Source organism: Vitis riparia, chromosome 10 (assembly GCF_004353265.1).
Source record: "Vitis riparia cultivar Riparia Gloire de Montpellier isolate 1030 chromosome 10, EGFV_Vit.rip_1.0, whole genome shotgun sequence".
Lineage (NCBI taxonomy): Eukaryota > Viridiplantae > Streptophyta > Magnoliopsida > Vitales > Vitaceae > Vitis > Vitis riparia.
Window position 1 is genome coordinate 19,330,798 of NC_048440.1, and position 23,472 is coordinate 19,354,269.

Below are 23,472 nucleotides of genomic sequence, written 5' to 3' on the forward strand. Positions count from 1 at the left end.
AATTAGATTGGGTCTAGGTAATTAACCCCCAATATTAAAAATGAGGTCACCTAGAAAACAAGAATAAAAAATATAAACTTGACTAAAATACTCAACCCCACAAATCAAATTCCATATGCGCTCAACTATATCTAAACAAAATAAATTTTTATAAAAGTCATCATATGGAATACTTAATTCATAAAGAATCAAATTTGGCTGCTAAAGTTTTAAGCTTCTGCAAGTAAACATGAAAATGTTGATTTTGTAGGGCTAGGTTGAACTTATGAAAGGTAACTATTCAAAGTAGGTCTTCATTCTGTACACCCCTGTTCCTTTCAAACCCAATTCTTTAATATTAAGTGATTACCAGTATGGCTCTATGTGACCTCATGTGGTTGAAGATGGACTATGACCTAGTTTGAGGCCCATTTCGGACCCAAGAGCAAGCCCAAAACCCAAGTTTTATGTATTATAAAGTCTTGGTCTTTGAATTCAAAATGCTGATTCAGGGAAAGAACCATGAGGGGAATAGGTAAGTAAATAAATAAAAGAAAGAAAGCAACAGGGTCAACAAGCTGGTCTCTTCTCTCTTTCTATGATTCTACCTAACAATTCTAGATGTATGAAATATGAATAAAACCAGCACCCCAAATGCTTTCAAGACTCTGCCAATCCTGTGAGTGAAGAATGGGAAGCATTACTGGCTTCCTCTGTCACAATGTCTTGTGCTTCTCTTTCCTCACTCTCTTCCCAATCATTGTCATCTCTGGAGACACCATAACTGCAACTCAGTCCATCACCAATGGCCAAACCCTGGTGTCTGCCGGCGGGGAATTTGAGCTGGGGTTCTTTTCTCCCGGAGATTCAAAGTGGTACGTGGGGATATGGTACAAAAACATTCCTAAAGAAAGAGTTGTCTGGGTCGCAAACAGAGACAACCCAATTTTGACAAACTCCTCTGGGTCAGTTGTGAAGATTGGAGACCGTGGAAATATTGTGATTGTGGATGAAGATTTGCATGTTTTCTGGTCTTCGAATGAATCCACGGCAGTTAATCCAGTTGCGCAGCTGTTGGACACAGGGAATTTGGTGGTTCGGGAGAACAAAGATGCAGATCCCGAAAACTATCTTTGGCAGAGCTTTGATTATCTTACTGATACTTTGCTGCCCGGAATGAAGCTAGGATGGGACCAGAAAACGGGTTCGAATCGGTACTTGACGTCGTGGAAAAGCAAGGAAGATCCGTCCTCTGGAGATTATTCTTTCAGGCTAGATCCTCGAGGTTTCCCTGAGATTTTCATATGGAACAAACAGGAAAAGAAGTACCGTAGTGGGCCATGGAATGGAGTTAGATTCAGCGGCGTCCCGGAGATGAAATCCTCCTCTGTCTTCGCCTTCGATTTCGAGTGGAATCAGGATGGGGCATACTACTCGTATGAGCTCACAAACAAATCCATAACCTCCCGTTTGATGGTGAGCTCAGCCGGCAGCCTCCAACGCTATACTTGGATCGAAACCAGCCAGTATTGGAACCTCTACTGGTTCGCTCCCAAAGATCAGTGCGACGACTACAGAGAATGCGGCCCGTACGGAATCTGTGACACCAATTCCTCCCCGGTTTGCAAGTGCCCACGAGGGTTCGAGCCCAAGAATCCACAGGCGTGGAACCTCAGAGATGGTTCCGATGGTTGTTCTAGAAAAACAGAGTTCGATTGCAATAACGGAGATGGGTTCTTAGCATTGAAGAGAATGAAGCTGCCAGAAACTGGGAGTTCATTCGTAGACAAGAGCATGAGTCTCAAGGACTGCGAGATGACTTGCCGGAAAAACTGCTCCTGTACCGGTTACGCCAATCCGGAGATTACCTCCGACAAAGGTTGCATCATTTGGACCACCGATCTCTTGGATATGAGAGAGTACGCAGAAGGAGAAGGTGGTCAAGACCTCTACATTAGAGTTGCAGCTTCGGAATTAGGTACCTTCCATTCTAATTAATTACTCTTCATTTCCTTCTAGTGTTAGTTTAATTTTCATCTATTTCCATTGCTTCCAACCGAGTCCATCATTCTCAAACCGAAAACATCCCCAGTTTGAATTATTTCTTCCATAAACACAAAGATACATCCATAAAATTTGGAATATTTTTGCTTGGTTAATTGCTTCATTCTCACAAGATCCTATATCTATTGGGGTATGACATGACATGGTAATTAACATTGCGGCAGTTCCCCTTTTTCCCCCCTTATTCCATATGGGTATAAGCATAAATATTTATTTATTTATTTATTTATAAATTAATTTAATAAAATATCAAAGAAGAATGACACAATCATGCAAGCGGTGACGTAGATGGCCGAAAGTGGGGTAGAAATTAAGCCATAGTGAGAGAATTTAGAAAGCATACATATTTTGAATGTAAGGGTCCCTATGTGACTCCGGTCCACTTGAGTAGTTGGGTGACTGGGGACAAAAATGCCAAAGGGCCGAGGAACGTGCGTATGAAGAATCACCATGGCTCCGCCTCACGTGCTCTTGCGTGCGTGTGTGGTCTATGCGTTCACACTTGAAAACGATTGACGGTGTGACTCCATGGAAATCTGCAAAGACTAAAGGAATCACCGCCCATTTCTGGGTAGAAAGATCCAAAGGAGTAAAGGACTATCCTAAATGGTTACGCAACATGTGGCGTGATCAACACTTGGGAGTCTCTTTATTGGGGTCCACAGATGAATTTCTACGACCCTCGGATGGGGAGCCACCCCATAAATGAAGTGGGCCGACAAATCTGACTGGGTAGGTTTTCTACTACTCCTTTTCACTCTTGACATAATTGAAACATTTTAGGTGGGATAATCATTCTTGGGGTCTTGTTTGATACAATTAATACCACCCCAAAAGTCAAGTCTGATCGTTTTGGAAGATTGACATATAGCTCAGCTAACTTTTTGTGCTTAGTCTTGTGTCCATCATCTGGGCCCAATCGGTTTGTGGGTCTGTAAGGCAATTTTCAAATTCGGTCCCAGTTGAATCTCTCGAGGTGTTAATAGTATAATAATAAAGCGGGGAATCGGAATGATTCATATTCACATATGCTACAGGTTTGAAATCTGTTCCCGTTCACATTATCTTTGCGGTTTCATGTTGTGTTCTTAATGCCTCCTTGAATGCTCTTCCTGAACGTTCCCAATACGCTGCTTTCTGCTTATTTTAGAGCTGATAATTTTGTTGCGCCTGATAGAAATCTGTATGTCTTGACTCATCGTCATTGTTTGGTGACCGACAAAACTGCAAATGTTGACATTTTATTTGGGGAAACAAAAATCCTATAACTATGGTGCTGTGGGTCCTGCCCAGTGGACCCTACGGGAACTACTATGAGTAGCTTCAATGTTAAAGAAAAGTAACAGTTGCAGGGCACATGAGAGCTTATTCTCATGACAAATCCACCTTATTTTGAACAACTAGTGAATCTAATTCTTGTTTTATATAAATTTACATGGTGGAAACAGCTAACCATTCAGCTTAAATTCTTGTGTTGTAAATGGGGACTCGGTTGTTGTTTCTATGCATTTTGTTCCTTTCATTATTAACATGTGAACATGGAAGATTCTACTGTGGACACCATGAGCAGAATACAGGATCCTTAAACATGCAATAAACACCTCTAATTATTTATGCCCAAATAGCATTGAACATCTCTGATTATCAGTTGATCATTTCATATGGTGGGAGCATAGGTTCTGAAAATGGTTCAAACAAGACAGTAAAAATTATCAAGGTCACTTGCATTACAGTTGGTAGTGCTGTTCTGCTACTTGGACTGGGTATCTGTTATCTGTGGAAGAGGAAGAAAATGAAGATCATGTGGAATGGGAAGACAAGGCAAAGAGGTAACAAGAAAGTTATATCCTTTACAAAAATAAACATAAAAATGCAATTTATGCTACATTTTTTGTCTAGTGTTGCTCATATTGTCTCCAAACCAGGTCTAAGTGAAAGAAGCCATGATTATATTTTAAATGAAGCGGTTATTCCTAGTAAGAGAGACTACACAGATGAGGTTAAGACAGATGAGCTAGAGCTGCCTCTGTTTGATTTTGGAACCATAGTGATGGCTACAAACAACTTCTCTGACACTAATAAACTGGGACAAGGGGGTTTCGGCTGCGTTTACAAGGTAAATTACCAGTTATGACACACTCTGTAAGTATATGAAATCCCCAAATGTACTCCAAAAAATGGCCCTGACAAACTTGTGGATGATTATACCAGGGTATGTTGTTAGAAGGTGAGGAAATAGCAGTTAAGAGGCTTGCAAAGAATTCTGGGCAAGGAATAGAAGAATTCATGAACGAGGTTAGGTTAATTGCAAGGCTTCAACACAGAAATCTGGTACAACTCCTTGGTTGTTGTGTTGAGATGGAAGAAAAGATGCTGATATATGAGTACATGCAAAACAGAAGCCTGGATTCAATTTTATTTGGTTAGTATCCATCAGTACTTATATACTTGGCTCAAATAATTTCTCTTCATTTACATGGTCAATCCTTTTAAAACCATATGTAGTAGTTTAAATTCATTGCTTTTAAAATAATTAATATGGGTCAGATGAGGAGAAAAGCTCATTGCTGGATTGGGGTAGGCGATTCAATATCATTTGTGGGGTTGCTCGAGGGCTGCTTTATCTTCATCAAGATTCTAGATTTAGAATCATTCATAGGGATCTCAAAGCAAGCAACGTTCTACTTGATGGGGAAATGAACCCAAAAATATCAGATTTTGGTATGGCAAGAATTTTTGGGCGAGATCAGACTGAAGCAAACACTAAGAGAGTGGTTGGGACATAGTGAGTACTTAAAAGAACTTCTGTATTCATGTCACAGAGAATTACTAGTTTCATCACCTTACTCATTCCACTTTATTGATGATGACTTGCAGTGGTTATATGTCCCCTGAATACGCAATGGATGGGCTGTTCTCAGTGAAATCTGATGTCTTTAGTTTTGGTGTACTTGTTTTGGAGATAATCAGTGGTAAGAAGAACAGGGGATTTTATCATTTGAACGACGAACACAACCTTCTTGGACATGTAAGTACCAGAATAAGTAATCACTTTTCCCTCCTATTTCAACAATCAGTTGTCTTATGTCTTTAGTTGCATATTCATTCTGTTACAACCTTATAACCAAGAAAATGAGATCAAAATGTGTGTAGGCATGGAGGCTATGGAGAGAAGGGAAGGGGTTGGAGCTAATGGATTCATCAGTGAGCGAGTCATGCGCCCCATATGATGTGTTGAGATGCATCCAGGTTGGCCTCTTATGTGTCCAAGAGCATGCAGAAGATAGACCAGTAATGTCATCTGTGGTCTTGATGTTGAGTAGTGAAACTGCAACATTGCCATTGCCAAAGAACCCTGGGTTCTGCCTGGGAAGGAAACTTGTGGAAACAGATTCATCTTCAAGTAAGCAAGAAGAAACATTCACTGTAAACCAAGTCACAGTTACAGTTATGGACGCTCGGTAATGAAATACATGTCCTCATCTAGTGTCTTTGTATATCTCAGAAAGTATTTTTGGCAATTTCTGTTTATAATTTCCTTTTTGTCATTTTGACATCAATTTTGAGAATCACTACTTCTTTTTTAGTGTAAGAAGTCTATTTTTCTGATAAAATTTGCAAAGGTCAATGAATATAAGCTACTTCACATTGTTAAAGTGTGAACTGAGTATTCTAATAATTATCTGTAGTTCTACAACCATGTAATAATCTTGGTACTCATGTTCCTCATTGGTTCCTGCATATATGCCTACTCAACAACAAAATTTCCTGAATGGAAATGACAGCTATCACCATAAAAGCTCTTTTTTTTTTTGTTAGTGTAAGCAATTCAAGAGAAAAAGGGGTTGAAACAAAGGGACAGGGCAACACTATTGGTTGAAATGTCATCTTCAGTGGCAATATTCAGAGTAGGTCCTGTCACTAAGGAACTTCATTGGATGACAACAACTATAAGGTGGCATTGCCTTTTCTTTTCCTTTCCTTTGCGACAGAAATGTTGCCTAGCTCACTTAGATTGCATTTTTGGATCTGAAAGATGAGCGGCATCAATATAGGGAAAGTTATCAGGGAAGATCTTGTAAATTTAGGCTTAGTGCTGATGGAACACAAAATTTGGGAACCAGGCAACTCTGCTGGATGAGGCCGGCAGGCTGCAAAGCCTGTTGACTAGAAGCTTTTGTTGAAGATTTCATAGAAAAAACACGGTCAAGGCTCATATGCCCAGCCTATTTTCCTGAAAATGATTTTAAGAAAGGAAATATAATGTATAATATCAATCAAATGTGTTTTTGTTTCTTCTATTTACCTTTCTAGTATGCTTGAGGTAGCTCCCATCAATCTAAATTGAGCTTCTCTAGCAGAGAAGATATAATGAAACTTGTGGGCCTATGGTCTTATTAAGATGATGATTACAAACCTTCATTTTTCTTCAAATTTTGTTGCAGCTAGTTTTAATAGAAAACAACAAATCTTTGCAAATACAGATGGACTAGAACAAGCAAATATGGAGAAGAAGATACTGAAATTGTGGTGGGAAAGACATAGTAATGCACTCACAGCCGGATTACCAGATTCTGGCAAGAGGTAGATAGAATTAAACTTAGTGAGAGCAGAATGAACCCTCTTGTATATTAATGGTTTAAACTCCCAAAAAGTTTGGGTTTCAGTTGTTGAAGGTGCAAAAGGTGGCTTCACAATTCTATTGCCTTGTCTCCTTACAACTCTTTATTTTTCATTCTCTGTTGCTATCATTCTTAAAAAACAGAAAGGATATGGTGTTAGGAAATTGAAACAGCTCACATACCGTTACCATTTTTGGCCGTAGATGGTACATATATGTTTTAATTTCTCCCTCCATGACTAGTAATGTGGACGTTTGTTTTAATTTCTCCCTTGATGTGGAAATATTATATGTTATGGTGTGCAAGTGGGGTTGAGGAGTGGGTGATTGTGGAGTGCAAGTCAAATATTTAGTCTTAGAGTAGGGAGGTGAGGAAAAGGGAGATCTGAGTAGGGAGGGAAAGTTTACCTGTGACTGAATAAGAGCAGGAACATCTAATGACCGCATAGAATGAGAGAAAAAAGTATCATGTGTAGGAGAAGATGGCATCACAGTACGTGGTTGGAAATTCTTTTACCAAATTATCACCACTTAAAATCATGCATGGAAAAAGCTTGATGGGAATCGAATCCATTATTATTATATTATTATTGGGGTTATACATTTGATTTGGAGGGAAAGTGGAAAAGGGAGGGAGGAGATTTTATTAGTGGAGATTTGACATTTGATTTCAAGGGGAAGTGGAAGGAGGGTATTAGCCCCTTGACACAATGCATGTGACATTAAGGCTGACCTCATGGGGCAACACCTTGGCTCCGTGGGTGACCTATGACAATGGCAAGGTGGTACAAGGGCACGCTGCCTTATACAAGGAGACAACTTGGTGAGTCGTATACGTAAGGCCATGGCATGTTGCAGCACCAAGAGAGAATTGGATGAGGCATAGTAATACAACAACAATGATGCCAACTTAGATGATATGCCCAAGGCTTGGCACAAGGGCACAATGCCTTATGTGAAGAAATGAGGGATCATGGGCATAATGTCATGACTTCTTGTTGTGCTAAGAGAGGGCTTGGCATGCACATTGGGTTTGACATGCACATGTGCTGCATAGAGATGCAAGTAACAATAATATGAAGAGTTGGACTCAAAGTGAGATTGCAATTGGAGTTTGAGTAGGAGTTCAAATACTGATTGTAATTATAGTCTGAGTGGAATTAGGATTGCTTGTTCCTAATCAAATGGGAATGAGTCGTGCCACAACCTATGAAAACAAGTTTGAGTAGAACTAGGATTGTGTACTCCTAGTCTAATAGGAGTGAGTGGTACCACACCTAAAACGAGGACTAGAGAACCTCTTAGGAGGCATGAGAGGAGTAAGCATGAACTCACTAAAGAGATTGAGGGAGTTTTGTTGATCGGTGTCTTATATTATTATTTAATGAGGTAATAAAATACAAGTTAGGATTGGGGCCTTGTAATCTCATGTGTGCCTTTGTGGGATTGTTTCTTATTTCCATCTCATGTGGGAAGTATAGGTTGGCTTAGAGGGCTTCTAAGCGCCACATGAACACAAAAAGTTATGTGAGAATTTCATGCCTATGATAGAGGGCGACTAAGAGGGGATTTACATCAATAATAAGGACATTTTGAGTAAGTGACAATTAAGTGTCTAGAATTGAGGAATGGTGTGAGTGATTTTTAACATTGACATAAGAGGAATTTAAGAGGAAAATATTGAAGGAATTTAAAAAAAGTGAGTTAAATGAAGTTTATTTAGTATTAGAGTAAACCAAATTAAGCCATTGATTCAAAAGGTGGTATTGAATCGAAAGAGTAAGAAAAGAAGAGTTCTTGAATAGAAAGATGGACTCTACAAAGATGATATAACAAGAGATGAAGATTATATTGGTTTTAAGATCTAGACAAGAATAAGCATTGTGTTCATTGGAGTGACCTACAAAAACACAAGGATGTAATTGTGGTTTGAATTTATATGAATGGATGAAGTCGAGGGTAGATGGCAGTGTTGCATGAGAATGACACATTTTTGTACTATGCCCCACTTATCACATAGTTGACAAATAATTTTCTTTTGGTTATTACCATATTAAGGATGCCAAAACTATTGTTAGAAGATTGGTACTTAAAAGGATAGTTTGCTATCTTAGAACTATAAATACCATAATAGCAATGTAATTGGAGATTGAAACATTGCACTCTTCATACAAGATACAATCTAGAACAGGGAAAGTGTGTGAATTGGTCCTACAATTTAGGAATGGATTATTGACTATTGTATGATGAAATTCAAATAAAATTAGTTCCTAAGATCATGGATTGATTTGTATCATCTTAAAAATAGAAAGGATATGGTATTAGGAAATTGAAGCACCTCACATACTTATAGTTATCATTTTTTTTGGCAATAGATGATAGCAAGGATATCGTTAATTTGATTTTATAGATATATTAGGATATATTGAAGTATATCATGAAATATAGATGAATATTTTGACACAAAATATCGGTGGAGAGAAAATTGATCAAAACTTATCAAAATATTGTAAAAATCTAAAAAAAAAACAATGATATAAAAAATAATAATAAAAATATTAAGATTGTTTTATTAAAGAAATTGATATATATATATAAGTTGTGATATTTAATAATAATGTTCATAATTTGAAAACATACTTTATTCATATTCATCTAATTTGGATGTATTTAATGACATAGAAGAAATGATGATAATTTATAAATGTATTTTTTATTTTAAAATTTTGATACTTTTATTCATAAACTTATATTTAGTTATTATATAAAAGATCAACATGATAACCAAAATTTAATTTATTTATAATGATTTTATTCTAATTAATTTATGATATTTATTTATATGCATACTTAATGCCCATAATGTATATATATATATATATATTAAATATGTTGAGTTTATAATGTAAAACATGATTGGTTAGTCGATGATTGAGGAATTTTGCAAGCAATCTCACATTGGAAATGGATAATACCAAAAAGTTTTATTTAAGTTGAAGAGCCATGGAAAATCCACATGACTCCACTTTTGTTTCAAGTTTACCTTTTCCTTTTAAGGAAAATGCAATCCCCACGTTGATGCATTCAAGATGAAGATCATTAGACGTGCAAAACGTGCTGGTGCGAGAATATGGACTAAATAAATAGGTCAACTGAGAAAAAACGAAAAAGTTGGTGTACCATTCAAAATATCGCGAAAATATCGTTGTTAATATATATTTTATGGAAATATTATGCCTTCCATATTTTTCCACCATTTATTTAGTTGGAGGTGGCTGATACATGACATTTTCATCCTTGTATATATGTTTCAATTTCTCCATGACTAGTAATATGGACGCTTGCTCTAATTTCTCCCTTCATGACATATAAATTATAATATGGACAAGGATTTCTAAACGATAGAAAAATAACAGAGGTAGAATGTTCCTTGGGATGACCGTTGCCATCTCCCATTAATGTTGAAAGTTTCCACAACCATCCATAAAGACTGTCACGAGGTATATACATAAAGAAGTCTCTTGGTCGCAGCGTGGAGTTGACCGAAAGAGACAGCTCCTCCCATTTTTCTAGGAGGCCATACAGTACAATTCAAGAGACTAAGAAATGTGGTCATTTATTCCCCTTCTAAGTTGGGTACCTCTTTCATCCTCCATTGCTTCTCCTCTATGAGCTCTCTCGGAATGAATTAGGTGAACAGAAAAAAATGAAAGAAAAGGATATAGTCATTCCGTGAACCGTGTCATTGAGATTTGAAATTGATTGCTGGCATGTCTAAAATGTAGAGTATAAAATATATGCTAACTTCATACTTTCTGAAGAAGAAACCAGCGATCATTGTTGTTCTTGATATCTCCAAGTCTTCCTGACCAAGTGACAGCTCAAAAAAAAAAAAAAAAATGTACATAGAGGTATCAAAATTTCCGGCAGTGGTCTCAATTGACTAGCAGATCCATGAGGGCTATCAACGGGAAGCATTTCTCTGTGAGCAGTCCAACCCTGTAGCCCCCGAGAGAAGGGCAAAAGAAACCGAACGTGGCAGTCCCCACTGAAGTACAACATGAGAAAATAGGGGAAGCTGATGCCCAAAGCAAGCCTCTGAAAGTCAACCGGTTTAATATATAAGTCTGATTTGTGAAACCTCTGGGTGGGGCTAATGATGACCCACGAATGACGAAACATCATCTTCTACAGAGTCCCAACTTTTAATTTTCACCTTTTTCATTTTTATAATTGAATTGGTGAACAGAAAGCTTGAGCTTCGTTCACATGAGCAGCTCATGGAAATGGGTGTTGCAGGGGTTTTTGCATTGTGGTCCATTTTCCTAGCTTCAATCTCTTCCACAACTGCTGCAACTGACACCTTGGGGCCAGGCCAGTACCTCAGAGATAAGCAGACCTTGGTCTCCTCCAGTCAACGCTTTGAACTGGGGTTTTTCAGCCCTGGAAACTCTGGTAATAGGTACTTGGGAATATGGTACAAGAACCTGCCACTCACTGTTGTATGGGTCGCCAACCGGAACCGATCAATTGCCGGTTCGTCCGGCGCATTGAGCGTTACTTCCGCTGGGGAGCTTCTGCTTCGCAACGGGACGGAGTTGGTCTGGTCCTCGAATTCCACGAGTCCGGCGAATGGTTCTGTGGTGTTGCAGCTGTTGGACTCGGGCAATCTTGTTGTGAGAGATGGAAGCGATACTTCGGACGACTACGTTTGGGAGAGTTTTGATTATCCGTCAGACACGTTGTTGCCGACGATGAAGCTGGGATGGAAACTGAAGACGGGTCTGCATATGTACCTGACGTCGTGGAAGAACGCCGACGACCCATCCGCTGGAGACTTCTCGTACAGCTTGGACGATCCCGATTCACCTCAATTGGTTTTGCGAAAAGGGTCGGATAAGCAGTACCGGTGGGGTCCGTGGGATGGGGTCAGGTTCAGTGGCAGCCAAGAGTTCAGAGCGAACGCTGTTTTTACCCCAAAGTTTTTCTCCGATACAGAGGAGGTGTATTACACGTTCATAGTCACAGATAAGTCGGCTCTTTCTAGATCCATAGTTACCCAATTTGGTCTAATTCAGTATCTCTATTGGAACAATGGCACTAAAGAGTGGTCAACGACGGTGACTCTTCAGAGGGACAACTGTGATCGGTATGGCATGTGTGGGCCTTATGGGAATTGCTACTCCGGTGATCCCAGTTGCAGGTGCATGAAGGGATTTTCACCCAAGTCCCCGCAGTCCTGGGATATGTTGGATTGGTCGGGTGGGTGCGCTCGGAAGAGAGAGCTGGACTGCAATAAAGGAGACGGATTTGTGAAGTATAAGCCACTGAAGTTGCCTGATAATTCGCATCTCTGGGGGAAGAGCAGTGTGAGCTCTGAGGATTGCAGGGCCAAGTGTTTGAGGAATTGTTCTTGCATGGCTTATACTATCATTAACGTCCATGGGAATGGAGGCGATTGTGTTGCCTGGTTCGGTGATTTAGTTGATATGAAAGACTTTTCTGAAGGTGGAGAAGAGCTTTACATTCGAATGGCAAGGTCTGAAATAGGTAAGTATCATTTACCAGTTATGAGATCATTTCTGTCACTTGAGTTAGCTGCTTCTTCCTCTTTCTAATGATGCTAGTTAATCTACCGAAATTACTCCTTGGTTGATATGTATTCATTTGTGAATATCTTGTGGCAATTTTTAATCTGTTTGGCTTCTAAGACACTGATTCTGCAGTTGATCAATCATACAATGAATCCGCTTGCTTTGATCAGTTTTTAACATTTTTTTCCCTTCAGTTTAACATTCTTTTTCATTTTTTTTCAATACATTCTTTAATTCGATGCAATTTTGATATACTTAGAGCCTCAGTTTTGAACATTTTTTTCCCTTCAGTTTAACATTCTTTTTCATTTTTTTTTTCAATACATTCTTTAATTCAATGCAATTTTGATATGCTTAGAGCCTCAGAAGGAAGTCCAGTCTTATTTATTTGATAATGAAAATGAAAATTTTCATTTAGAACCTTGTAAACAGTATTTGAGGAACCTAATCAAGTCAGACAATTAATTGATCCGTTCAGCCAGTGGCCTTTGCAGTTGGTCCTGTGTTCTTGTGTGAAATTGGTTTTGAAGCAAAACTTTTGATAGTTTTGTCTAAGTGGGAATTTACATGTTGCAGAATTATGGTGCACATGTGTGGCATTGTCTTTGCAGCAGTCCTGCATTGCTTCACCATCAATGGGGGACTTAACTGGGTTAGACCTGACATTGAAACACAAACATAGTTGGGTCCTGACCCCGCACATCTATCTCATGGTATGATTAGGAGAGCTTGGAGTGACACTTATGTTAAAAATTTACTAGAAGTCGTTCGTGAAAGAGAAAACTCAATAGATGAGGTAATTCTAGGCACATAAAGATTCAATTTAGTAATTGCATGATATCCACTTTTGTGTTTCAACTTTCAACTTTCTGCGGGAAATAGGAGAAGAACATTCAAATTATACAACTGTTTTGATCTCAAGTGCCTGCCTTTGTGACAGAGTGATGGGTGATTGAAACAAGTTGACTTCATTGATTGTTTGGCCTTCCAGTTTTGTTCTTTCTTTTCTCTGATACAAAGGTCTATGCTTTTAATCACATACCATGGTTTGTGCAATCATACTCCTCAGATAAATGGTCATATATGTAATGATGCAGAATGGGGTACTTGTTGCTGCCTTCTTGAGGTTCCATTTGAACCATGGTGGCCCTACTTGTCAAAATTGAACATCCAAATAACACCAATACTAGAATCTTGAAACGAAATGACTTATTTTGTGCACTTGTTGCGTGGCCAGAGGCAATTGCTGATGCTAAGAGGAAGAAACTAGTGGAGATGATCATTGCCATTGTCATATCAATAGTTTCTGGGATATTTATTTTAGGTTGCATTGGATGGGGAATTTCTAGGATGAGGAGGAGGGCAAAAAGAACAGGTAAAACAGCTTTCTACAAACTTCATATCGCCACTCCATATTCATAAATGGCTAAGAGGATATAGTTAATGTTTTTGCATTTGTACAAGTACTCATTTAGTGTGACAGATTTTACTCTTCCATCCAGGGAAATACCCTATCCACCAAAAATATGGCCAGAGACCAATCACTTAAATTGCAATAATATTTTCTTCTCAGCACAACTTTGCTCATCAGAGGCTTGCACTAACTTTTGACTCTGCTATTATTTAACATGTTTTTCCTGATAAATCATAAGACTAACTTTTGAGAAAACTAAGTAAACTGATTCAGATTGATATGTTATAAGTGAGTTTTACTACCATGTAAGGAAAAAGGTTTTTAGATGTACAAAATGTGTCAGCCAAATTCCTCCTTATCTCAAGTGGTAGTTGGAGGAGCATCGATCTTTTCTCAATAGGGGCATTCCATGTATGGCAGAACATTAATATAGAACTCAGCATTTTCTCTCTTCCTCTAACCGATTTTCCTATGTTATAATGTTACAGCCAGGGAGTTTGACAGTCAAAGAGATTCTAAAGAAGAAGATCAGGGAGAAGATCTAGAATTACCTCTTTTTGATCTGGAAGTAATTTCTGGTGCTACAAATAGATTCTCCTTTGAAAAGAAGATTGGACAGGGTGGCTTTGGTCCTGTATACAAGGTACTTCTCCATCGCAGTAGTTGAACTTTTTATGATGCAGAACCCCATAACAAGAAAAATCAAAGAGGAAGAAAACAATATGGTTTCTCCTAAGTCATAGTATTGATAACATTCTGTATGATTCTGACCATCTTTAGGGAGAATTACGTACCGGTCAAGAAATAGCAGTGAAGAGGCTGTCACAAAGTTCTGGGCAAGGCCTTGAAGAGTTCAAGAATGAGGTTATTTTGATTTCAAAACTTCAACACCGTAACCTTGTTAAGCTCTTGGGATGCTGCATTCAAAGAGAAGAAAGGATGCTAATTTATGAGTACCTGCCTAACAAAAGCTTGAACTACTTCATATTTGGTTTGGCCTTCTGATACTTGATATTATATATCTGATTTGATCATGCGTGTTTTTTTTTTTTAAAGCAAATAAGACTTGACTTGTCTTAAATGGTGGTATTTCCCAGATCAAACTGGAAGAAAGTTACTGACTTGGAAGAAGCGCTTTGACATTGTTCTGGGAATTGCACGAGGACTACTTTATCTTCATCAAGACTCCAGGCTGAGAATCATTCACAGGGATCTCAAAACCAGCAACATTTTACTAGACAGTGAGATGAACCCCAAAATTTCAGATTTTGGCATAGCAAGAATCTTTGGAGGAGATCAAATGGAAGAGAAGACCAGAAGAGTAGTTGGAACATAGTAAGATCTCTTAGCCTGTGTCAAGGTACATTTTCATGATCACATACTGAAAATTTTGTTTTGACATGCAGTGGGTACATGTCTCCAGAATATGCATTGAATGGGCAGTTTTCAGTGAAGTCAGATGTATTCAGCTTTGGTGTTATATTGCTAGAAATTGTAAGTGGCAAGAAGAATTGGGGTTTTTATCACCCTGACCATGACTTCAACCTCCTAGGACATGTAAGTAAATTCAACCCATCACAACCTTAATCCAACTACTTAGTGTTGGCTTACCAATGAACGCAATATCTACTTTAGCTTCTAGATTAAGTTTGAACTTCTATGTTTTGGACTTCCACTTTGCGCTTTGACCTATAGAAACTGAATTTTGGAATTGATTCAGGCATGGAAATTGTGGAATGAAGGGATTCCATTGGAACTGGTGGATGTACTGCTGGAGGACTCATTTTCTGCTGATGAAATGGTAAGATGTATTCAAGTGGCCCTTTTGTGTGTGCAGCTACGCCCAGAAGACAGGCCGATAATGTCATCTGTGGTATTTATGTTGAGTAATCAGAGTGCAGTAGCTGCTCAACCCAAGGAACCTGGTTTTGTTACTGGAAATACTTACATGGGGACAGATTCATCCTCAACTGGAAAAAATCTTCATACTGGCAATGAGTTAACTATTACATTGCTGGATCCACGATAAAAAGGATTGTTTCAGTGAAATATAATTGTTATTTATTTTTTATTTTTTTGGATATGTTGTACAAATTTGGACCATATTTTCTTATACAGGAAATCAAGAATTTTTCTTTTTTGATGCATTGTATAGTTTTGGACCATATTTTCTTCTATAGGAAATCAGGAATTTTTCTTTTTTGATGCATTGTATAGTTTTGGACCGTTTTTTCTTATATAGGAAATTAACCCATTCTTGATATACTAGTCCTCTAGTGAGAAAATTCACTACTATTGGAGCATTTTGACAACACATGCTCTTTGTAGCTTGACTTGGTGAAGACGTTCAAGAGTGGGGACTGAACCTGCGACAAAGATGGTCATGGGTGGAATTAGACTGCTTTTTCCTACAACTAAGTAAATGTAAGTAGAAAAGAAAATGAAGCTAGTACCGATATCTCTGTCTTTTACATCCCCTGTTTTCTTCTTATGGAAGGAGTCCTATTCTCCCTATGGTAGGAGAGCCTTTATCTTATTGATAGCCAGAAAGGTCCTAACCTTTCATATTCTTCGATTAATTAATTTTATGGACTGATGCCCAGATAATGATCTCATTGGGGCCATTTTTGATCTAAAGCCTCACCTACAGGACTACACTACTCACTTAGTGAGCTTAGGGATGTCAGAGACTTAGGTATGTGCTTAAATAGTTGAGATAGGGATCCTAACAATGCAAATATGATCCTATGAGATTCTATTCCAATTGAGATATGGGAGGCCAACTTACTCTGTATGGTCTTCACCCATATTCTTCATCTTTATGGTAGATTGCTTTTCTTTATTAGTTTAAGTCTATAAAACTCATTCTTTTTCTTTAGTTTAGATTAGTACATTGGTTTCAGACTTTCAGTTCATATTTGTAGCTTCTGTGGGATCGATTAAATTGCTAAACCAGATAGCTGTTTGTCTTTTTATTTTCATTTTTAGTTGGGAAGACATCGATTCTTTGGCCTTGGTTTTCAAACATCAAGTCTCAAGCAAAAATACAACAATCAGAGCAGCAAATGAAGTTGACCATAATTTTCTACTACAATAACTCGAGTACTCCTCAAGTGTCTAAGCCGCCTATGCCGAAGCCATGAATCACCATTGATATCTACCTTCAAGGCCACATTGTTTGTATGCTTGAAGTTGAAGAAGCTCTGTGAATTTGGAAGACTAATAATATATACCCTCATTTTCAGTAATCTTAATATTCTCACCTTCTTTTCTAAAAGATTGGAATTTCATTGCTCTTACCTTGGAAATCCCCCGTGTAACCTTGCCCAAAATTTCCCAAGCCTCCTTCTTTGTAGTGATTCTCATTATTCTTGGAAAGATAAAGTCCTTTACAGCCTTGTGCACAATGGAGAAAGCATTTGAATTCCATTTTCTGTCTTTCTACAGTTTCTTTTGCCGATTGTTCTTCAGTAACTCTGCAGAATCAGGTTATGTACACCCATTTTCAACCACATCCCATGGATCAAGTGTGAAAATGTGGTTTTCATCTTTCCACACTAAAAATCACAATCCTTACCATTAAAAATTTGTATGTAGGGGCTGCTGGATGTTTGCATTTGCACCATTGGAGTTGGCCATGACTTCTCCTTCTCAAATCTCCATTTTTTTTTCATCAATTGCACTGATCCCAATTCTGTTGAACTATTTGTTGTGGGTAGCACACCTTTGATACTTCAATATGTTGGCTATGGTTTCAACTAGAGGGTGTCAACAAGCAGATGGTTTTTCAAACACAGAGGAGTAGGATGACTGCAGTACATAATTAACTGATCAACAGGGACCATAGATAAATGAAATAAAAGACTTCTCTCCTCAAGCAGATGACTTTTGGCCTAGTAAAATTAAAATTCAATGAGCCTAACACTAACGCTGTGGAATTGGAATTACACAACAATGCAGACTTGTTGCTCCGCCCAAGTATTTGTCACATTACAACTACCAGCCATTGGCACTCGTCCAGATATGGGGTCTAGATGCTTGAGATGCACCAATCAAACATCTGTAATTTTCTTTCTTTGTCCATGCCTGCATAAAACCAAAGGTACAGAGTTAGAAATGTCTGAATAGTGAAGGCCTTGGGGCTGCATTCGGTACAAAATTCAAAGGGGAAAGCAAATGGCATATGCCATAAGGAGGGATATAGAACACCCAACTGTTCTCGGATTTTAACCATGGCCCAGAAGTTATCCATCAATCACACTTCACTATATATGGTTTTTCAACTATTAAACTGTGTTATGGTATGAACATAGAGCTTGACTATTTGTGCCTGCATCCACGGCTCATGCTGGAAATAACTATTAACATGTGCTACTCTTCTGGAATGGGTAATTTTTAACACCTAATTCTTCTATTATTATGTTGTACCAATTCAAACAAACAATGTGCCCATGGGTTTGTGATTGGGATCATCTATGAAGCTCCTTCACTTCATTTTCTTTTGTATCTTCTTCTCCAATTACTCGGTTGCTCTAGACACTTTAGCTCCAAACCAGACTCTTCGTGATGGTGTTGAAACTCTTCTCTGCAGGCAGTAGCTTCAAATTAGGCTTCTTCAGTCCCGAGAATTCCAGCAACCGTTATATCGGAATATGGTTCAACAATGTTCCGCAGCAAACTGTTGTTTGGGTGGCCAACAAAAACAACCGACTCACCAATACATCCGGTGTCCTCACCATCACCTCCAGTGGCAACATAGTCATCATGGACTCTCAGTCCGGAATCACTGTATGGTCTTCGAATTCTTTAGGAACCAGTCCGGTTTTGCAGCTATTGAACACTGGAAATCTTGTAGTAAAAGATAATGGGAGTGACAATAATTCAGCAAGCTATATTTGGCAGAGTTTTGATCATCCATGCGATACTATATTACCGGGCATGAAAATGGGGTCCAACTTAGAAACTGGACTGGAATGGTATATGACTTCATGGACGAGTAAACAGGATCCATCTACGGAGATTTCACTTACAAACTCGACCATCGAGGCCTTCCGGCGGTAGTTCTTCGTAGACGATCTCAGGTGCAGTTTCGCAGTGGGCCTTGGGATGGTGTTAGGTTTGGTGGGGGTCCTGAACTGCAACAAAACAGAGTCTTCATACCTAGGTTTGTACTCAATACAACCCATGTTTACCATACCTACGACAACATTGATGACTTCATAATTTCAAGGTTCGTGTTGGACCAGTCGGGCTGGCTCCAATACCTCACATGGAGCCAAGAGGATGGGGACTGGGTTCCAATTACAACACTGAACGCTAATGACTGCGATGACCATGAAAAGTGTGGTCCTTATGGTATCTATAACTTTGAAGACCAGTGGTTCTGTCATTGCCCAGATGGGTTCACACCCAAGTCGCCACAGAATTGGAACCAGCAGCAAACCTCTGATGGTTGTGTTGCTAGGACGCCATTGAATTGCAGTGCTGGCGAGGGATTTAGGAAGGTTTCAAGGTTGGAGTTGCCAGAAAACTCGTATTTGAACATGACAATAAAAAGTGAGGAATGTGGGAATGCTTGCTTGTGCAATTGTTCCTGTGTGGCTTATGCTAAAACTAAGGTTAGCAGCTGCGTGCTCTGTTTTGGGGACTTGCTTGATATTAGAGCATACAGTGAAGGTGGGCAAGACCTGTATATTCTGATGGCTGCTTCTGAACTTGGTAAGTGTTTGTAGTATATATAATTCAATCTCAAACAACTCAAGAAGACCCATATCTGAATCTAACCTGGCTAGTGTAACAGGCTGTATGCAGATAATTGCTTCAGCCTTCAAATGGGATGGGGCATTGACAATAATTAAGTTCCTATATCTCCCTTAAGTCTCCTGTCAGGAAAAGATTTGAACCGAAGCTTTTGGAATAATGTGAAAGTGGTAAAGCCAAAATCATCTCACTGGGCTGTTTTTTTTAAAGCTTTATTTGCTTAATGACTCCCCTATCTAGTTGTCCTTTTCACCATTCATTCTCACAGACAAGATAGCTGGCCATTTTCAGAGCCATGACTCTTGCACCTATTGAAAAGTCATTGCTAACTTTTCAACATCTTGGCCCACAAGTAAATTGAAGCCTTTTCTTTTCTTAGTTTTGGTTTTTGTTATTAAAAAACTGACTACCAAAACTAATAGTCTGTGAGGTTTTTTTGTGAAATATTTGGCGGGCAATATTAGTACACGCCTACCCTTCTAGAATAAAATGATCAGGTCAAAAGTTGGATCCTTGGAATAGTGGATGAATTGCACATTGCCCGTGAATACAGTCGGACCTTTTCTGACAAGCCTTAGGTCCCTGCTCTAGGCTTTCAATATCTTCTATGATTTTATATTTGTTTTAAGGTCAAATTAATCCTCTTTATATAGTTCAAGTCACACACCAAACCCCGAGCCAACAACATTGAGCCTACTTACAATCTTGCATTAATTTCTTAGGCCAACATCAAAGAGCCAACACAACTTTGGACATTTTTCTTGGAGCAAACAACAAATCCCAAACCTCATTCCTCTAGTCACCATTTTTTCATAGAGCAGCATTATTGCCAACCTAACTTGGGTGCTAAGGAGTTCTAACTGTGGACTTGAATTTTAGTTCCCTCATTTCCATCTTCTTTGATCGCAAAATACAAGTGAAAGTAGATTTTTCAATTTAAACTAGCAATGCAACAAAATTGTGTTCCCTACACATTCTGAAAGCACAAACTTTCAATTCCAAAATCCAAAATCTCATCTAATTCAAAGTGGGAGTTCCTTAGCCATGTGTGAAAGCGGAAATGTTTTTCTTCTCCTCTAAATTCATACTAAAAACTGACAAATGTGGTGGGGTACGTGATTAATTGAATACTCATCTCTGTTTGAATTAAGAAACTTACAAATCTCTCAAGGCAACTGGCAAAGGCACCTAATTAAGTTTAGACCAAATCACCAACCTTTAAAAGAAAGCATGGTCAAAACCAGCCTAACTGATAGTTTGAAGGATTAATGATCTGAAACTAGTAGTTAGGAAAAACGCATTTAATTAGAAACACTTGAGCTTCCTAAGTGGCTTTCATCCAATTAGTCATATACTTATTTTATTTTTTTCTCTATTCATAAGCATATAAGATTTAAGAGGAATTTATTTATTTTTTCTTTTTGGCCCTTTTTTCTGGTGATATTTTGAGAGATTGTGTTGTCACCCCCTTACAAATGTGTGTATTTTTGGATCTTATTTGATTATTTCCCAATTGGACAGCTGACACTGTGGAAAATCCAAACCAAGGTTCCAATCATGGCATTGGAGAGTAAGATCTAGAGCTCCCACTAACGACTTCTCTTTCACAAACAAGATTAGACAGGGTGGTTTTGGTGCTGTATACAGGGTAATTTTCTACCACATTTACAGGAGTTCCAATGCAGAAGGAAAATTGAATCTTACCGTTTCATTTAATCATATGAAAAAACTACAAATTTTTGTTGGGTCTATTGGCTGATATCAATGGTTATGATAAAACAATTGTAGGGTAAGCTATCAACAGGACAATAAATAGCTGTGAAGAGGCTCTCTGAGGATTCAGGGCAAGGTCTGAAGGAGGTCAAGAATGAGGTTATCTTAATTACCCAACTTCAACACCGGAATCTGGTTAGCCTATTGGGATGCTGTATTCATGGAGAAGAGAGGATGCTGATCTATGAGTACATGCCTAACAAAAATTTGGACTTGTTTATTTTCAGTTAACCCTCTCAACCTTTTCTATCTTTTGTTGTTTGCCTAAGAAAATATTACAGTGTTTAACTTGAATCAAACTGCCCAGATCAAACAAGGGGTGCTTCACTTGATTGGGGGGCGCGCTTTGACATTATAGTGGGAATTGCACGAGGACTTCTTTATCTTCATCGAGATTCAAGGTTGAGAATCATTTTCATGGATCTCAAAGCCAGTAATGTTCTCCTCGACAGTGAAATGAACCCAAAAAATTCAGATTTTGGCTTAGCAAGGCCATTTGGAGGTGATCAAACAGAAGCAAATACAAAGAGAGTCATGGGAACTTAGTAAGTACAGCTCTGTCTCCTCCTTCCTCTCTTTCTCACATATATTGCAGTGCATGATATTTTGCTTTGAATGTCGCATGTAGTGGCTATATGTCTCCTGAATATGCAATAGATGGGGTCTTTTCAGTGACGTCTGATGTTTTTAGCTTCGGGGTATTGGTTTTAGAGATAGTGAGTGGCAAGAGAAACAGGAGATTTTATCATCCTGACCATGACCTCAACCTTCTGGGACATGTGAGTCTAAACTGAATTATTTCTTTCAGTCATTAGACCAATAATTCTCATCCTCTCGTATATTTTCATCTTTTATTTCAAAATTCCAGTTTGATGCTAAAAAAACAAGTTGGAATTGTTTTTAGGCATGGAAACTATGGAATGAAGGCCGGGCAATGGAATTAGTGGATGTTCTAATGGAGGGTCCATTACACAATGCAGAAGTGTTGCTCTGTGTTCAAGTGGGTCTCTTGTGTGTTCAACAACGACCCGAAGACAGGCCAACTATGTCATGGGTTGTTTTAATGTTGGACAGTGAGAATCCAATTCTTCCCCATCCCAAACAACCTGGTTTTTACACGGAAAGATTTCCTGTTGACACCGACTCTTTATCAACTGGGAAACGACCTGCTACTTCAAATGAATTAACTGTTACAATGTTACATGCCAGATAGAAAAGTGTCCCTACTCTCTGTATATTTCCATCCCAAAGTTATGACTATGTGCTATCAAATTTCTTTGGCCAAATTTCCTAAATGTACAAATTTCAGAAAAAAAAAAAAAAAAAAAAAACTTCAATATTTGTTGTAATCATTAAATGACAATGGTGATTTTTGGCCAAGAATCAAGATTGAAGCTATACATCACACCTCTCCGCCCAAGAGCTGGGCTGACTTCTACCCACCACATCCCTAGCATATAAAAGCTGAAGTCAACGCCAATGTAACTTGAGGCCATGAATCTTGTGCAGTGTAACTAGAGGCCATATAAAAGGAAAAACATCTCACAAAGTGCCAAGCAAGCATCGCATTTTGGTGCCCTGAATCAAGGTCAAACTCAACATCACTGGACATGGCTTTAAGTCTACCTCTGCCTACCATAAGAAAGTCATGAGAGTGTAATTAGGTTGGAATAGTGAATAGTGTGAGTTACGGCTTAAAGCTGCTGCATCTAACAAGACAGAACGCAATGTATCTAGAATTGGCCATACCAAATATAACCTGCAAACTGAATATGACAAGTGATCGATTGGTTGGTTTGCGTTACAAAAACCCCTCATACGTACTTTTGAACTCACAGAAAAACTGCTTCTTCGTTTCCAAATTAACAAAAGTTATTAGGCTTTTTTTCCCCTCGTAGCTGCGGAAATTCCAGCTACAAGTGGTGCATATCATTGAATTAAGTAGGTAATAAAGGCTGCGGGTCCTTAAAAGCCCGAAGGTAGACATTTCAATTTGGGTCAAAGACCCATATTTAAGGGCTAGCCAATCCCTAAACACCTGCCTTCTTCATCTACGACAACTTAAATAAATTGGGTCCTATATGTCATGCGTCAACACGACTTGTGCGGTGGTCACGGACTGGTACAAACAGTTTGTGACATACAAGCAAAGTTTTTTTTTTTTTTTTTTTTTTTAGATTATTAGCATAGAAGACTTGGTCTAATGGAATTCAAGGCTACCATGATTCGGTTACCCTGTTTGGATCCTACCCTATAGTCTAATAGAT

At 38.5% G+C, this 23,472-nt stretch overlaps 2 protein-coding genes and 1 pseudogene across 4 annotated transcripts; all 3 read left to right on the top strand.

Moving 5' to 3' along the window:
- Positions 1-531: 531 nt before the first annotated feature.
- On the top strand, positions 532-5,719 carry LOC117922874 (receptor-like serine/threonine-protein kinase SD1-8). Its single transcript, XM_034841063.1, has 7 exons — positions 532-1,957; positions 3,720-3,872; positions 3,969-4,159; positions 4,255-4,465; positions 4,591-4,828; positions 4,921-5,071; positions 5,197-5,719. Exons 1-7 carry the CDS (start codon positions 670-672, stop codon positions 5,506-5,508), a joined length of 2,544 nt encoding a protein of 847 aa, XP_034696954.1. The 5' UTR covers positions 532-669; the 3' UTR covers positions 5,509-5,719.
- Positions 5,720-10,597: 4,878 nt separating this feature from the next.
- On the top strand, positions 10,598-15,819 carry LOC117922882 (G-type lectin S-receptor-like serine/threonine-protein kinase SD1-1). 3 transcript variants are annotated; one of them, XM_034841081.1, is made up of 7 exons: positions 10,599-12,214; positions 13,496-13,633; positions 14,161-14,315; positions 14,453-14,663; positions 14,770-15,007; positions 15,079-15,229; positions 15,393-15,819. In XM_034841081.1, the coding sequence occupies exons 1-7, from the start codon at positions 10,945-10,947 to the stop codon at positions 15,699-15,701; spliced, it is 2,472 nt and encodes an 823-aa protein (XP_034696972.1). In that variant the 5' UTR covers positions 10,599-10,944; the 3' UTR covers positions 15,702-15,819. The 3 variants fall into 3 exon arrangements, with proteins under 3 accessions (XP_034696973.1, XP_034696972.1, XP_034696974.1); XM_034841083.1 differs by lacking the exon at positions 10,599-12,214 and adding an exon at positions 12,988-13,054; XM_034841082.1 differs by lacking the exon at positions 13,496-13,633 and having other exon boundaries at positions 10,598-12,214.
- Positions 15,820-18,147: 2,328 nt separating this feature from the next.
- LOC117923178 lies at positions 18,148-22,418 on the top strand (annotated as a pseudogene).
- The last annotated feature ends 1,054 nt before the right edge of the window (positions 22,419-23,472 follow it).